At 36.4% G+C, this 15,857-nt stretch overlaps 3 protein-coding genes across 7 annotated transcripts in view; 2 read left to right on the top strand and 1 right to left on the bottom strand.

The window, feature by feature from the left end:
• Window positions 1-893: 893 nt before the first annotated feature.
• On the top strand, window positions 894-7,627 carry aga (aspartylglucosaminidase). 2 transcript variants are annotated; one of them, XM_016552439.1, is made up of 9 exons: window positions 894-1,086; window positions 1,168-1,321; window positions 4,355-4,467; window positions 5,323-5,435; window positions 6,106-6,217; window positions 6,507-6,582; window positions 6,770-6,877; window positions 7,008-7,141; window positions 7,250-7,627. In XM_016552439.1, the coding sequence occupies exons 1-9, from the start codon at window positions 984-986 to the stop codon at window positions 7,348-7,350; spliced, it is 1,014 nt and encodes a 337-aa protein (XP_016407925.1). In that variant the 5' UTR covers window positions 894-983; the 3' UTR covers window positions 7,351-7,627. The 2 variants fall into 2 exon arrangements, with proteins under 2 accessions (XP_016407925.1, XP_016407926.1); XM_016552440.1 differs by lacking the exons at window positions 894-1,086; window positions 1,168-1,321 and adding exons at window positions 2,938-3,130; window positions 3,212-3,365.
• A 41-nt stretch (window positions 7,628-7,668) lies between these two features.
• On the bottom strand, window positions 7,669-12,709 carry neil3 (nei-like DNA glycosylase 3). Of its 3 annotated transcripts, XM_016552437.1 has the most exons (11): window positions 12,578-12,709; window positions 12,290-12,396; window positions 12,092-12,201; window positions 10,366-10,497; window positions 9,806-10,019; window positions 9,593-9,667; window positions 9,337-9,503; window positions 9,076-9,245; window positions 8,599-8,995; window positions 8,037-8,199; window positions 7,669-7,893 (listed from the first exon to the last, which is right to left on the bottom strand). In XM_016552437.1, the coding sequence occupies exons 2-11, from the start codon at window positions 12,389-12,391 to the stop codon at window positions 7,711-7,713; spliced, it is 1,713 nt and encodes a 570-aa protein (XP_016407923.1). In that variant the 5' UTR covers window positions 12,392-12,396; window positions 12,578-12,709; the 3' UTR covers window positions 7,669-7,710. The 3 variants fall into 3 exon arrangements, with proteins under 3 accessions (XP_016407923.1, XP_016407922.1, XP_016407924.1); XM_016552436.1 differs by lacking the exon at window positions 12,578-12,709 and having other exon boundaries at window positions 12,290-12,524; XM_016552438.1 differs by lacking the exon at window positions 12,578-12,709 and having other exon boundaries at window positions 8,037-8,196; window positions 12,290-12,524.
• A 1,342-nt stretch (window positions 12,710-14,051) lies between these two features.
• LOC107740119 (ankyrin repeat and SOCS box protein 5-like) overlaps window positions 14,052-15,857 on the top strand; it is a 5,946-nt gene continuing 4,140 nt past the window's right edge. The window contains exon 1 of one of the 2 annotated variants that reach the window (XM_016552432.1): window positions 14,052-14,335. In XM_016552432.1, the coding sequence (XP_016407918.1) occupies window positions 14,137-14,335 (199 nt within the window). In that variant the 5' untranslated portion in view covers window positions 14,052-14,136. Of the gene's footprint in view, window positions 14,336-15,427; window positions 15,502-15,857 lie in introns of those variants that run through there. The other variant, XM_016552433.1, reaches the window with a different exon arrangement.

Here is a 15,857-nt window from a genome sequence, read left to right as displayed (position 1 = left end):
AGCTGGTGTATAGAATGCAACAGTACCCGACTGGCCGCCCACTTTTTTACTTTTTTTTTTTTTGACTCTATAATGTAATTTACAGTGTTCTTTTGGAATGATTTGCTGTTTCTATTCCTTTGCCGAATCATAAGTAATAAATAAATAAATCCCCTATGGAAAAAATTAATGTAATTTTTTTACTTTACGAACCTGACTATTGCGCTTTACTAGGGGGTAGGATTTCTCATTAAAAAAATAAAATAAATAAAAATTAAGAAGTACACTGTCAATAGACTGTACATCCTCAAATCTATCAAACAGTACATGCCTACTAAAAGTCACAAAACTCCGTAAAAAAATAAAATAAATAAATGAATAAAAAGTGATGTTTTTGAGTTACTAATCCCTTAAAATACACTTTTCACTCTCACACTAGTTTGTTTAGTGTAAATACATGCATCTCAGGAGATTTATGTCATTTGTTTTCCATATTTTTTTCATATTGAATGCTAGGCTAATATTATGGCTAGCATTTTATGTGTTCTAAATACAAACAGTGTAATACTTTTTAGTTTAATTTGACAGAATTGCGATGTGATTTAGGAAAAAAAAAACGAATGGAAATCTGCTACCAAGTGTTATTTACCTTGATTCTGAGTCTTTATTATTCACACATCAAGTCTCTTCATCTCAAACATGCTCTTCAGTGGCAATGAAAACGTTTGAATTGTTTTAGTTTTAACCCCTAGAACATCAAAATGAAAACTATTCAACCCCATTTGTTTTCTCAAAATATTACCAAATATTATTTGCTGAATTATTTGTGACTACGCGGTCCCTTTAAATATTCATTAGCATAACACCATCACGTGACAAAACACGGATATGAGTAGAGACCTGTTTTTATAGTCTATGGTAGAGACATGACACAGCACGTGACCAGGATGTTCTGATAATATACTCTGAAGGAAATGTAGGATATATCCATTAAGTTTTGTAACATGATTCAAAGAGTATTTGTCATCATTTGTTTGTTTCGTCTAAATCAAGCTGCGCTGCCCTTGGTGATCAACACTTGGAATTTTGAGAATGCAGCTAACGCAGGTGACAGACTAACCATGACTTTACCGTGTATGAGCTCTGAGGAATGACTAGACTTTAAACTTGTGTGTCTTCTGTCTGTAGCCTGGAGCGCGCTGCAGAAGGGCGGCTCGGTTCTGGATGCGGTGGAGAGGGGCTGCGCGCAGTGTGAGCTCGAGCAGTGTGATGGCAGCGTGGGGTTCGGCGGGAGTCCGGATGAACGCGGAGAGACGACCCTGGACGCGATGATCATGAATGGGTAGGCATATACATCATCATCAGTGTACTTATCCAGTCATTCACCCAATAATATTAATCACTATACATTAGGTCAAACGTCCAGTTGTACTACTTTAATATATTGCATTACAAAAGAAGCAATAGATTAGCACAATTTAAATAAAAATAAATGTTTAAATAACATAAAACACACACACACACACACACATCAGTTTTATTTGATTGTATTGCCAGGATGTTTTCTTCATATTCATCACAAATGTTCTTCTTGTTCCTCAGGAAAAAGGAATGAAGATGTCAAGACGCATATCAACAGGACCAAGCTCATTTATTCCAGAAAATGAGGTAATACTTAACTTAAAAAATATATATATTTTTTTTTCAAGAGATTGTACAGTTGTTACACCATACTTATTTTGGACATTTACCATGGTATTATCAACATATTCTTCTTGGAAATGTACTACTGTTCAAACGTCTGTTGAGGTTTTTTAACATATTTGAAAGAATTCAAAAAAAAAAAAAAATCCAATTTATGCTGTTTGATTATTGCTTCGAATGTCGTAGTTGGAAGCTGGAAGCTGTTAGCCCCGGCTGGCCCGTGTGCGCAGTTGAAATGCGGCTAATAATTTCTGACTGGCACATAACTGAACAAATGTAAACGGGTTAAGGCGGGACCCCCTACAAGGCGGGGCCCCTGGGCTGCAGCCCATTCAAGCCCAATGGTAAGTCCGGCCATGGTAGCTGGTGTATAGAATGCAACAGTACCCGACTGGCCGCCCACTTTTTTACTTTTTTTTTTTTTGACTCTATAATGTAATTTACAGTGTTCTTTTGGAATGATTTGCTGTTTCTATTCCTTTGCCGAATCATAAGTAATAAATAAATAAATCCCCTATGGAAAAAATTAATGTAATTTTTTTACTTTACGAACCTGACTATTGCGCTTTACTAGGGGGTAGGATTTCTCATTAAAAAAATAAAATAAATAAAAATTAAGAAGTACACTGTCAATAGACTGTACATCCTCAAATCTATCAAACAGTACATGCCTACTAAAAGTCACAAAACTCCGTAAAAAAATAAAATAAATAAATGAATAAAAAGTGATGTTTTTGAGTTACTAATCCCTTAAAATACACTTTTCACTCTCACACTAGTTTGTTTAGTGTAAATACATGCATCTCAGGAGATTTATGTCATTTGTTTTCCATATTTTTTTCATATTGAATGCTAGGCTAATATTATGGCTAGCATTTTATGTGTTCTAAATACAAACAGTGTAATACTTTTTAGTTTAATTTGACAGAATTGCGATGTGATTTAGGAAAAAAAAAACGAATGGAAATCTGCTACCAAGTGTTATTTACCTTGATTCTGAGTCTTTATTATTCACACATCAAGTCTCTTCATCTCAAACATGCTCTTCAGTGGCAATGAAAACGTTTGAATTGTTTTAGTTTTAACCCCTAGAACATCAAAATGAAAACTATTCAACCCCATTTGTTTTCTCAAAATATTACCAAATATTATTTGCTGAATTATTTGTGACTACGCGGTCCCTTTAAATATTCATTAGCATAACACCATCACGTGACAAAACACGGATATGAGTAGAGACCTGTTTTTATAGTCTATGGTAGAGACATGACACAGCACGTGACCAGGATGTTCTGATAATATACTCTGAAGGAAATGTAGGATATATCCATTAAGTTTTGTAACATGATTCAAAGAGTATTTGTCATCATTTGTTTGTTTCGTCTAAATCAAGCTGCGCTGCCCTTGGTGATCAACACTTGGAATTTTGAGAATGCAGCTAACGCAGGTGACAGACTAACCATGACTTTACCGTGTATGAGCTCTGAGGAATGACTAGACTTTAAACTTGTGTGTCTTCTGTCTGTAGCCTGGAGCGCGCTGCAGAAGGCCGGCTCGGTTCTGGATGCGGTGGAGAGGGGCTGCGCGCAGTGTGAGCTCGAGCAGTGTGATGGCAGCGTGGGGTTCGGCGGGAGTCCGGATGAACGCGGAGAGACGACCCTGGACGCGATGATCATGAATGGGTAGGCATATACATCATCATCAGTGTACTTATCCAGTCATTCACCCAATAATATTAATCACTATACATTAGGTCAAACGTCCAGTTGTACTACTTTAATATATTGCATTACAAAAGAAGCAATAGATTAGCACAATTTAAATAAAAATAAATGTTTAAATAACATAAAACACACACACACACACACACACGCACATTATTTATTAACTTATTTTATTTCAGATAGTTTCCAAGGCAACATTTCTCATTTAGCCTAATTTAACTGGATGTACTAAAATAACTAAAACTGAAAAAATAAAAAAAAGAATAATAAAGAATATATAGACAAACGAGAAAGACAGTAACACTTTAGATTAGGGAACATATATTCAACTGTTGTTAACTACTAAACTTCTAATTTGCGTATTATTGATGGTAAGGTAGTTCAAAATAAAACCTAATTCAAAATCTTAACAAAAACTACAATCATATCTCTCAGTGATACTAAAATAACACTGGAAACCAGTATGTCACTGTAAATATATTGAAAATATCATGCCAAAATCTGCAACTAACTATACAGTTTTGCCTTTTTGTGTTATTATATATTGCAAAGCTACAGTTTAAGTCCATTCATAAAATTTGTTTGGTTGCAAAAAAATAGTTGATGAAGATACCATAAAAAGCATCCTAGACAAAAACGTTTTGCAAATATTATTTGGAATATTATCTAAAAGTGGTTTAGTAATTACATACAGTAGGTTCTTGTTTACAGTAGTAAGGCCTAACATGAGGCTTTTTTTGATTAATATACCCTGATTTGAGTAATATTTCTAATTAAGGCCTATAGGGAAGGTAAAAGTCTCATAATTAAATGAGACTCATTTTATTTATTCTTCTATTTTATACATCTACGCATCATCTAATATCGTAAAAATCCTCTCTGTTCCCTCTAAAACCAATTTGCTAAATATCAGCTGTGTTTTTGTTTGCTGTTTGTCCCGTGTTTAGAGACACAATGGAAGTAGGGGCAGTGGCAGACCTACGCAGGGTCAAAAATGCTGTGGGTGTTGCCCGAGCAGTGATGGAACACACAGAGCACACCTTTATAGTGGGCGAATCAGGTAGGAACCGTACACTCAATAACCACTTAATATTTAACCAACCAATCATGTGGCTGCAGTGGTCAAGAGGTTCAGTTGTTGTTTACAGTACATCAGATAGGGGAAGAAATGTGATCACAGATGGAGTGATATGAGTATTAAAAAGGCCTCTTCAACTATTTATTTCTCAAAATTATGTACAGACACTGAAGGCCTGGACAGATTTTATATCAGCTTGAAGTATACAGCACTTTACATTTTGTTATTCCATTTATTCACTCATGTGGAACACACACTATTTATTCACTCATACACTTATTTATCTAACACACATACTCGGTCTACATTTCAATTTGCACATAATATACCTGTACATACAAAACTGTCTATTGTAATATACCTGCACATACAATTGTCAATTTATATATTTTTATTCCTTATTTACTTGTTCTATTTTTTCTTTTTAATTTATTTTTCTTTTTTATTATCTGTGTTTTTTTGTTCTGTCACTGTCATTCTGTTACACTGTGGAAGCTTCTGTCACGAAAACAAATTCCTCGTATAAACATACCTGGCAATAAAGCTCATTCTGATTCTGATTCTGATTTATAATGTTGTGCTGTTCTATTAATTCCATCTGCTCTCCAAATTAAAATGAATTATGGAGTACTAAAACAGCTTTCTTTCTCTGTGCGTGGCTGCTTAACATCCACATTACAATAAAAAAAGGCTGAGTCAGCATCCTGCTGCTTCATTTTTTGCTCTTTCCTGTATCTAATGTTTATTTCAAATCAGCTCTACTATGTGATTCCGTTTGTTCAAATCTCCCTTGCTATATAAAGTTTAGTAGAAAAAACCTTTTCTGTCTTCATGCAGCCACAATCTTTGCTGAAAACATGGGCTTCATGTCTGAAGACTTGTCAACTAACAAATCAATAGCTATTTTCTCCCAGTGGTTGCAGCAGAATTGTCAACCCAACTATAGAAAGGTGAGTCCCCAAAAACCAGGAACCTCTGTGTAATCATCACTCCAGGGTTTACCTTAAGTTCTTAAGCACCTTCGGCAACTTCAAACATGGCTTTAGAAGATGATCTGTGGCAGATAAACCGTTTCAATATACTTCAAATGTACCAAACACCATTGAAAGATTTTTTTTAAGATATAAATAAATAAAGTTTCAGTCGGTGTTATGGTTAGAATAAGAATTCTTTGTGCATTACGAATCTTATAAAGTGTACAGTGAGGAGCAGAGAGTCATGTTTACCTCAATTCATGCAGACTTTGCTGAGAAGTTTTGGAAGGATATCAGTGTAATCACTGACAAGAAAATATGCACCGTGAAAAACAATGAATAATGCATAGTGAGATTTATGAAGAATACAGTGGTTGATACCAACATTCTGCTATTGGCACAATCAAAGCCCTATGGAAATATCCGAAACAATGCTCTGAATACATTATTTATTTTTTTGTTTTTTGTTCCCATACTCCGATTTAAACTAAAGAAAACTTTAAGATGGATAAAGCAAATCAGAGAGCAACATAAAAAATAGATAGCCTTGCTATGTAATTCTATTTGAAAGCTTTAAAGTCGTAAAAAAACAACTTTGTTCTGTCCCAGATCAAAGCGTAAATGAAAGCATAAGTTTATTTTACAGAATGTTTTTCCAGACCCTTCCAAATCATGTGGGCCGTACAAGCCCAAAGCCAAGCTGTGGAAGCCAAAGAATCCAAAGGGAAATTTTGACCCCAGTTCTCATGACACAATTGGTAACTGTTGATTGTTATTTATTGTAAGGCATAAAATATGTTTGAAATAATAATAATCTGGTCAGACAAAATGATCAGTCTTTAGTCTGTAAGTGCAAATTCATTTTTCTGAATGCAGACCTAGACTTGTCCACAGAGTACCAAACTCATTAGTTTTAATTTGCATCACAAAAATGAAGTATGATAAATGGACCGAATGCCTTGAGGACATAATTGAAAACCATTGCTTGATTCAATTCATTGATGCATATGATCTTAGCGTTACAGTCTTACCATAAATTCTCATTAGGAATGATTGCGATTGGTAAGAACGGACAGGTGGCTGCTGCAACGTCCACCAATGGAGCAACACATAAGATACCAGGGTGAGTATGAACACCTGTCAGTATAGTATGTCTCAACTGTCCTGTTGAAGCCAGAATGCAGAATGCAAAACTGAAGAAAAACCGAACCTCAAGAACCTTGTTCACTGAGATTTAGCTTTACTGACAGAAATGGGCTTCCAGTCCCGTCAATAAAGCTTTAGTGAAGTATATGCATGCTGATCTGTAGCCGTGTAGGTGATTCACCAGTGGCTGGAGCTGGGGCTTATGCCGACAGCACAGCGGGGGGAGCGGCCGCCACAGGGGATGGAGACATCATGATGCGTTTCCTTCCTAGGTAATCACCGGTCTTGAGAGATTGCTTTATATGAACTGCCTTGATAAATTAAATTTGTGATTCTACTGAAACTTCTAATTGAAGACTTTTATTGATTTTATATATACATGTATACTTTTTTTTTTCAAAGTTTTTTAGCTGTTGATTTAATGAGAAATGGAGCCCAACCCACTGTTGCCTGTAAGACGGCCATCTCCAGAATCAAGAAGTACTACCCCAATTTCTTTGGAGCAATTATATGTGCCAATACTACTGGTGGATATGGTGAGAGAATGCTAATATCTAATGTTTGTTTCTTAAAACATTTTGTGTACTTATCCTGAATATGAATAATAATAATGGAATGCATTGTCAAAACTCTTTTGTCCAAAGGTGCGGCTTGTAACAAGCGTCCTGGGTTTAGCCAGTTCCCCTTCATGGTGGTTAACCCACAGACAAACCAATCTCAGTTGCAGAAGGTGGACTGCTTTTGAATTACAAGCATTTTGTTTTACGTTGACATATTTTAAAAAGTTTGTTAATGAATTATTGATTGGTATATGCCTTGTGATCAATGTTCACTTTGCACTACTTAAAAAATAAATAAATACACTTTTAATATATTTAAAAAAAAAATCTGTTGTAAGATCTTTGAAAGACATTGAGGTCTGAGATGTTTATAACTTGTTTCCACTGAAACCAAAGGAAAAGATGGAAATTGGAAATGGTTTATTTCAAAATATACATTTACTTTTACCATAAAGAAGCACACACATACGTTTTCATCATCTCAACATTAAAAAGCAAGCAATGCTTCAAAAGCATTTAAAGGTTGTCATGTCCAACTCATGGATTCAGCAGCCAGGCAGAATTGAGATGCCAGGGCCGTTCTCAGCCCACTGGAAGAAATTACATTGCTTGCCCATTTTAACTGGGCATGTGTAGAAGTTGCGGCCATTATTCGGTCCCAGTTTTAGCACAGTCTTCATAAGAGTCCGTTTGCCATGATGACACATGGGAAAATGCAGGTCTGCCCACTGTTGCAAGAATCAGAGTTGATATGAATACAAACCACAATTCTGGTTTAAGTTTCAAACTTTCAATTTATTTCTAATTGATTTAAAAATTTAAATTGTTTTAATTTTACATAGGTTTCAAATTCAAGTTCATGCTTTCTTACCTCAAAGAAGTTACACTGAGTCTCTCGTGGCAGGGAGCAGGTGTAGAACTGCCTGCCTTTGTTTTCTCCTTCCTTAGTGACCACCCTCAGGGTGCATGGTCGGTGATGACTTTTGCAGCAGGGGGTTGTGGGTAGGGATGTGTCATTACTCTGTGTGCCCCTGCTTAGTTGTGGTGAGATATGATTCTGTTATTCAAAATCAGCTGTATTTATTTTACATTTTGCCGTCAAACTTCATTCAAAATGGTCATTCACCCAAAAATCACCAATTTACTTTCAATAATATTTTTGCTGATCACAAAAAAAGATATTCTAAAGAATGTTTTTGTTCATACAAAACAGCAGTGAAGCAGTGACTTTCATTGTATGCACAAAAAACACAAAAAAGATTACCCCCAAAAATGTCTTAGGTGCTCTGCAGAATAAATAAAGTTAGGTTTGGGATGACCGTGCTATAAATCATACTTGCTGGTATTCTTTGGTTATAGAATATATATTAATGAATAGAAATATCAGTATTTCACTAATACATCTTGTCACAGGCGAAACTGCACTCGCTCACCTTGAGGATCCGATGTGTGGCATGCTTCCTCCAGACAGTCCATTCGTGGTTTTCATTCTCTTGTTAGGCTGAGTGTGGTCTGCTGGAGATTCTCTCTTATAGGGCTCATTGCCTTTGAATTGCATCCCACTCACGCCATTACTGGGACTCTTCCACTGCCAGTTGCTGTGCGTGCTCAGACCCCTCATTGTCTCTAGTGCGTGTGCCTGGTTAATGGCGGGACTTGAAGGAGAGTCAGGTTTTGCACTGATGCTGGTTAGGACTAGAGTGGTGGTCCCAAATGCAGTCTTACGATTCATCTTTATTTCCTGCAGGGGTTTGCTAAAACTGTTGCAGGGGTAGCGGATCAGGTCTCGACTCAAAGGTGAATGTTCCAGCTTTGTGGGCTCTTTAGGTACTGAGAAAAAAGAGAACGAGTTATATATGAACTACATTTAAAAATGTTCATTTCTGCACTAATACATGTCCGAAACTTACCTTCCGGTCTAGGGCTCATACAAGCGTCACAATACTTGTTAATTGGTCGATTGATTAAAGTGCAAAGGGAACATGCCCACTCTTCCTCCTCTTGTTTTGCCACATGATCATTGCTGCTCGTTCTTCCTTGATAAGCCCATCCAATCAGACTATTACGAGTTGGGAGTTTACTGTCAAATTGAAAAGTCAGTAACTAGATTGGATTTTTGTGTATAAATGTGTGTATGCGAATTAGTAGCTACGAGAGGAGGTGCAGCTCACCTAATGTTTACTTCACTTGGATCACCTGTTTGACAGCGCTGACAGTAGTATGTCATCCTACCGTTGTCTCCCAGTCGACAGACAGTGACAGTTCCACTGCACTGGCCACAGTTTGGACGTTTATACACCTTGTAATGCTTGTAAAGTGGGGATCCATTCTTTCTACACTGATTTGAAAAGTAAAAATTGGCTTCAGATCTGACAGAAAAAGTAAAATCGCAAGTTTATTGTCTAGAAAAATGCAAGTATAAAATACCTTATAAAATAGGAGTGTGAAATCTCGTGTCATCTTCACAAGATGGTGAACTTGTTCGCTTGTCAACTGCCTGACCTTTAAAAGCACAGAAGAATTAATTGAAAAACAACACTCTAAAAATATTTTAAACAAGGTGTAAAACATCCATTCAACTGTACCATGCGACAGAGATATTGACTTTTTTGTGTTGGTACTGAACAAAGCAAATTGTACCTTGACAGCCGGGTTAAGGCCACTGTCAAAGAGCGCTTCGTTTTTAATTATGTTTCCTACACCAGGTAAGACGGCCTGATCCAACAGAGCATCACAGAGCATTCTCTCACTCTCTCTCTTTACAGCTTCCACCGCCTGAGAGAAACTAAACTTGGGTGAACAGATATCGAGAGCCTCCATGGCTCTTACTCTCTGCACACAGTCCTCTGAGAGTCTAGGGGAAGTAAACAGAATTATTATTCCCTGAGGAGTCAGAATCTTTGAAGGCTCAGTGTAAAAATGTAAAGAGTCGGGCTGTCTGGATCACGCTGAGTTATGATAGTCTGGAATTTAATCCGGCATAGCGAATGTTTCTGCGACAGGGAAGTTGCCTACTTAAGACCTGCACTTGATGAGCTGACCTCTCAGATGTACATTAGGATAAAGTGCTTGACTCGGAAGGACTTTCGATGAAGATGCTATCTAATCTGGGATTCAATTTAATACTTATCCTAGAATACTTAGGAATGAAATGGAAGTTATATATAACTATTATCCGAGCGCTTAGAAGGAAGTGTTACCTGATTTCTACAGTTGTGTCAAAGAAACACACAGCATCATTGGTAAGTTGAATAACCAACACTGGGGGTTTTCCTTTCAAGTCCTTCTCCAGGGGATTTATCCTCAAGGAACCATTCATGCCGAAGTGCAATCTAAATCAAAACACATTTAAAGTACAGTTAAAACGATTTCACTCTTTTTATACCAATGAATTTTTTTTATGACCTTTTCAATCATTTGTGATTACTGGATAAGGATTTTCAGCGATATCTGTGCTAGATTTTCATTTGTATGTCAAGTACCAATCATTTATAGATTTAAACACCACTTTGAGCCCACCACTTTGAAAAGATATTAGCTAGTAACATTTGCCACTTTATCAATCACACAGACTAATCATGCTGGCTTGCTAGAGAGCAAACTCTATTCCAGCACTCACAATGAACAATATCTGGCCCATTAAATATTTTAAAGCACAACATAGCTGAAATATTCCATATATTACACACACACACACTGCCGTTCAAAAGTTTGGGATCAGTAAGATTTTTTAATGTTTTTTAATTGAGTCTCTTGTGCTCATCAAGGCTGTATTTATTTGATCAAAATACAGAAAAAACTAATATTGTGAGATATTTCAATTTCTAATATTGGTTTTCTGTTTTAATATACTTTAAAATATAATTGATTGCTGTGATCAAAGCTGAATTTTCAGCATCATTACTCCAGTCTTCAGTGTCACATGATCCTTCAGAAATCATTCTAATATGCTGATAACAGCATTTATTTAAAACTAAAGTATTTTCTAACAATATGAGTCTTTACTATCACTTTTTATCCATTTAACACATCCTTGCTGAATAAAAGTACTCGTTACTTTCAAAAAAAAGAAAAGAAAGAAAACAATTTACTGACTCCAAACTTTTGAACGGTAGTGTATATTGTAACACAAGATTTCCATTTTGAATAAATGCTGGGTTTTTTTTCTCCAATTTTATATTCATAAAGAATCCTGAAAAAAGTATCACAGGTTCCAAAAAACATGAAGCAGCTCAACTGTTTCATTCCAGCACTGACAATAAATCAGCATATTAGAATGATTTCTGAAGGATCATGCAACACTGAAGACTGGAGTAATGATGCTGAAAGTTCAGCTTTGCATCACAGGAATAAATTATATTTTTAAAGTATATTAAAATAGAAATTGTTATTTTAAATTGCAATAATATTTCACAAAATAACAGGATTTTTTCTATATTTTTGATCAAATAAATACAGCCTTGATGAGCACAAGAAACGTCGGTTAAAAAATATAAAAAATCTTACTGATCCCAAACTTTTGAAAGGTAGTGTATATTTATGTTCTGAAATTCACATTTGTAAATGTGTAAATATTTTACATTTGCAACCTTACAAATCGTAATGACATCAATTTAACATTAAATTCAATTATTTCCTATACGCTCAGTTGCCCTTTAAGATATCCAAAAATACTGTAATTACAGTCAGCAACGTAATGTAACCATAAATCAGAACATAATTTCATGACTTCGGTGCTTTTCAAATCTAAAAAGGGTCCTGGGAAGCAAGCCAGAAAATTTAAATCTGCCTTCATGAGGAAAGAAACTTATATTTGGTCCACAACTTCTAACAAATCAAATCACTACATAAAATGATCATTTATAATAGAAAGCAAAAATTGCATGTATCAATCTACCCTTATTTAATTAATTTTTTTCAACAAACCTCAGAGCTCTGAAGCCAAAATACACGAAAAGCTCTTTCCCCAGTGTCTCCACCCCTGTAAACTCACAGCCCATAAAGCACTGGAAAGAGCTGCTGGTACTGTCATCTGACTGAAAAGGAAATAAAACAAGTAAACATTCGTATGCATGTCATTTGCGGAGGACTGCTATATCATCAGGTGCGCTGTCATGCACTTACTGATTTGTTGGTTTCATTTCGTATGTCTAAAACTTTTTGTCCTTTTTGAACTCTTGCACGAATCTTTTCTCCATTTAAAGTGCATCCCGGACCCTCGACCATTGCGCCTTGTATTTAACAGTCCGTATATGAGCAAACTACAAGCAAATCAAAAAGATCGCTAATGTTGTACGTTACGCGAATATGGAGTAGAAAGACCCGCCTGACGATTCAAATCTGCGCATGCGCCGTCGACGCGTCGGAAGCGGTCGGAAGTCGTCACGGTGTTGAAACTAACGACCATTGCGCCTTGTATTTAACAGTCCGTATATGAGCAAACTACAAGCAAATCAAAAAGATCGCTAATGTTGTACGTTACGCGAATATGGAGTAGAAAGACCCGCCTGACGATTCAAATCTGCGCATGCGCCGTCGACGCGTCGGAAGTCGTCACGGTGTTGAAACTAAGTTGCTAAAACTTGTCTATACTGCTTATAAGGGTATATAACCTTTTTTACTGTACCTTCATATAAACTTTTTTTAATTGTGATGATTTTATAATTTAAGTACATTCATGTGAATATATTTTTAGGACAATATTATGCAAACGATTCCATTGAATAACGAGTTTTTGCTCAGTGAAAATAGCCTGTTTTCCCTGAATAAACTGGTTGAATAAACCAAAAGATTTCTTATATTCTGGGTAATGTTTATAAAATTACACGGGCTACTACACAGGCTATATATCTTTAGAACCTTCCTCATATCTTCAGTGAATTTACTCAGTCAAGTGTAGACAGATGTATTACTTTACTTCTTAAGTTGCTGCGCATCATTTCAGTCAGTACTACTTTTTGTAGGCTATTCATTTGGATAAAATAAACATGAAAAGGGTTCAGTATTTTGTATTATATTGAATTCAACTGCCTGTTTGTGTACAGGTGAAAACCCCCTTTACTGGCCCCAGTGAGAAGGTCCATCAGAGGACAATGTTGTGAGTCGTCCCCCCTGACGATGGCCCTGGCACAGGTAAAAAGTACTCCAGAACTTTGGCCATGCAAATGTCATCATCCTGTTACCCAACATCATATTGTAGCCTAAATTAACTAAATCACATCTATTTTTTATATTTTTCACTGAATGTAGGGATGCATGTTCATTTTAATATAGCCTACACTACTACCATTTAAAAGTTATTTTGAACAGAAAATAATTATTTTGTACGGCAGGGATGCCAAAAACAGTTTTCTAAAGTGTTTTTGAAAAATCACATACCCTGCCTTTAAATTGTTCAGAAGTGACAGTAAAATATTTCTGTTTCAAACAAATGCTGTTCTAAGCTTAAAAAAATAAAAATAAGAAAAGACTGAAGTAATGGCTGCTGAAAATTCAGCATTGCCATCACAAGAATAAATTACATTTTAAAATATATTCAAATAGAAAACAGTTATTTTAAAGGGCAGTACTACTGAACAAGCTCAGCCAACTGTTTTTACTGTATTTTTGATCATATAAATGCAGACTTGGTAAACATAAGACAGGTCTTTAAAAAAAAACATAAACACACATGTATGTATATATTACAGTCAACTGTGCTATAATTATTTACACTAGTCATACTGTATGGACTACTTGTATAGGCTTTAATGGAGACTGGCAGATGTAATCTACAATTGTTTGTCTTTATCATTCCATGGAAACGAAATACAGCATACAGGTGTAAAACAATACAGAATTTTAAAACAAACAAATGATATCCAATTCTTACTTGAGCTGCAGTAAGGACCCAAGTGCATGGGGGGTGCTGTTTGGGTGGCTTACAGCAGTGCACTCTGCTTATCCTGCCACAAAACATTCTTAACACAGCCATGAGAGAGACCACTGAGGAATACAGGCCATTCGCAGCACAGCTGTCCAATGTTTACCTCACCATCCTGTCCCTCTTCTGCTTCAAACTTTTCATTAGAATTACCCTTAATCTACTCGCGCACTTCTACATCATCAAAGGCAACCGCAAGGAGGCTGCCCGGATTTCAGCTGAGTTCTATGATAATGGTCAAGGGCATGGTAAGTAGAGCGCGCACTTACATCACTGCACACCACTTGGGTGGCAGGAGTGTGGATTTAATTTCCTATTGCCAGCGTTTGCCCTTTATGATGGCCCGTTTGCATGGATATATATGGAACATGGGGAATATTGCTATTGTACAATGGTTTTCCTGCAGTGTAGCTTTATTTATTTATAATAGCTGTCATTGCATGTGATGAGGACCACAACAGGGAGTTCAGTTTTACATTATGTTATTTTAGATATGTTTTTCAAACACTAAACAGTTCAGGAAGTGTCATATCTGCATTCCAAATCATATTCTTAAGATTCATATTTGAGCTTCAGTACCTACAATCACATGACCACAGATCCTAAACATGCACCTTCAAGCACATGGAAGTTCACTAAGTGTGCTTGCGATGCGAAGCCCAGGAATGGCTGCCAGGCTGCTGTTTACAGTGTTGTATAAATAGAATTGAGGCCATGCACCCCCTCCCCTTTGACTATACAAGAAACGCAGTTATCTTCAGTCTATCAAGCGCTTGTACAGCCAGACGCATGTCTGCTGGATTTTGAGCAGTGCAGCCGGGCCGTATAAACAGCAGTGAGGGCTTTTGGTGTAAACAAGTTGTCTTGCAGAGCATCTCAGAAAACAGCTTCTCCAAGTTTAAGATCAGGGAGAGAGGAACAGAGACGGGCGATAGTCACAGGGGATTGCCATAGTCTGGCATTTACTAAGCAACTTAAGTAGGGCAACATAGATAAAAACAGCAGACAGCTTCAGTGACTCTTTTAAAGCATTTTTTTGAAGAGAATGATATAAGGAGGAAACATTTTCCTAAAGGGACACAAGCTCTGTCAAAGTGGAAGTCTTGCTGAGCTGGTTAACCAGCCAAGGTTGGTGCTTTGATATGTTTTGTTGTGTACGTGGACCGACTTACAATATAATGAGTGCAAAAGTGAGCTGTGTTCTTGAATTAATTGTTCTTGAATGTGAAGCTAAGAAGGAAAACCGAAAGATACAGATTTGCGTGGCAGTTCAAACGGTGTCAACAGAGAGCTGGTTTATGTTTTGGACTTGAAGGATAATATTATATTATATTTGAGTGAGTGATGAAGGGAGGTGACGATGATGATGATGACGTGTGGAATGCATCAGCAGTTATTCTGGATATTGACTCAGGTGTGTACACTGGTGTATCAGCTTTTGGGATACAAAATCCCATTTGCATCTTAAAATAAGGTTATTGGACTTTTAATTTAAAAAAGTAATGCCAAAATGAATTAGGCATTTGTAATATATAAAATATTTAATATAATTTTTGTAGAAAAAAATTAAAGGAGAAAAATCTTAATTAAATTAGAAAATTAAATGAATACAAAATAGAAGGATAGAATAGAAGCACACACACACGCACACACACACACACACGCACACACACACACACACGCACACACACACACACACGCACACACACACACACACGCACACACACACACACACGCACACACACACACACACATATATATATATATATA

Source organism: Sinocyclocheilus rhinocerous, unplaced genomic scaffold (assembly GCF_001515625.1).
Source record: "Sinocyclocheilus rhinocerous isolate Xijiao unplaced genomic scaffold, SAMN03320098_v1.1 scaffold584, whole genome shotgun sequence".
In the NCBI taxonomy this organism is placed as follows: domain Eukaryota; kingdom Metazoa; phylum Chordata; class Actinopteri; order Cypriniformes; family Cyprinidae; genus Sinocyclocheilus; species Sinocyclocheilus rhinocerous.
This window is presented reverse-complemented; position numbering and strand designations above follow the sequence as displayed.

Bases quoted from the DNA above. Each gene is read 5' to 3' on its own strand.
- neil3 (XM_016552437.1), bottom strand. From the start codon at position 12,391: ATGGTCGAGGGTCCGGGATGCACTTTAAATGGAGAAAAGATTCGTGCA. The intron at 12,202-12,289 runs GTAAGTGCATGA...TTTCCTTTTCAG, and splicing joins GAAATGAAACCAACAAATCA to TCAGATGACAGTACCAGCAG. The intron at 8,996-9,075 runs GTAAGTTTCGGA...CTTTTTTCTCAG, and splicing joins TATGAGCCCTAGACCGGAAG to TACCTAAAGAGCCCACAAAG.
- aga (XM_016552439.1), top strand. From the start codon at position 984: ATGATTCAAAGAGTATTTGTCATCATTTGTTTGTTTCGTCTAAATCAA. The intron at 6,583-6,769 runs GTGAGTATGAAC...GCTGATCTGTAG, and splicing joins GCAACACATAAGATACCAGG to CCGTGTAGGTGATTCACCAG. The intron at 6,878-7,007 runs GTAATCACCGGT...TTTTTTTCAAAG, and splicing joins ATGATGCGTTTCCTTCCTAG to TTTTTTAGCTGTTGATTTAA.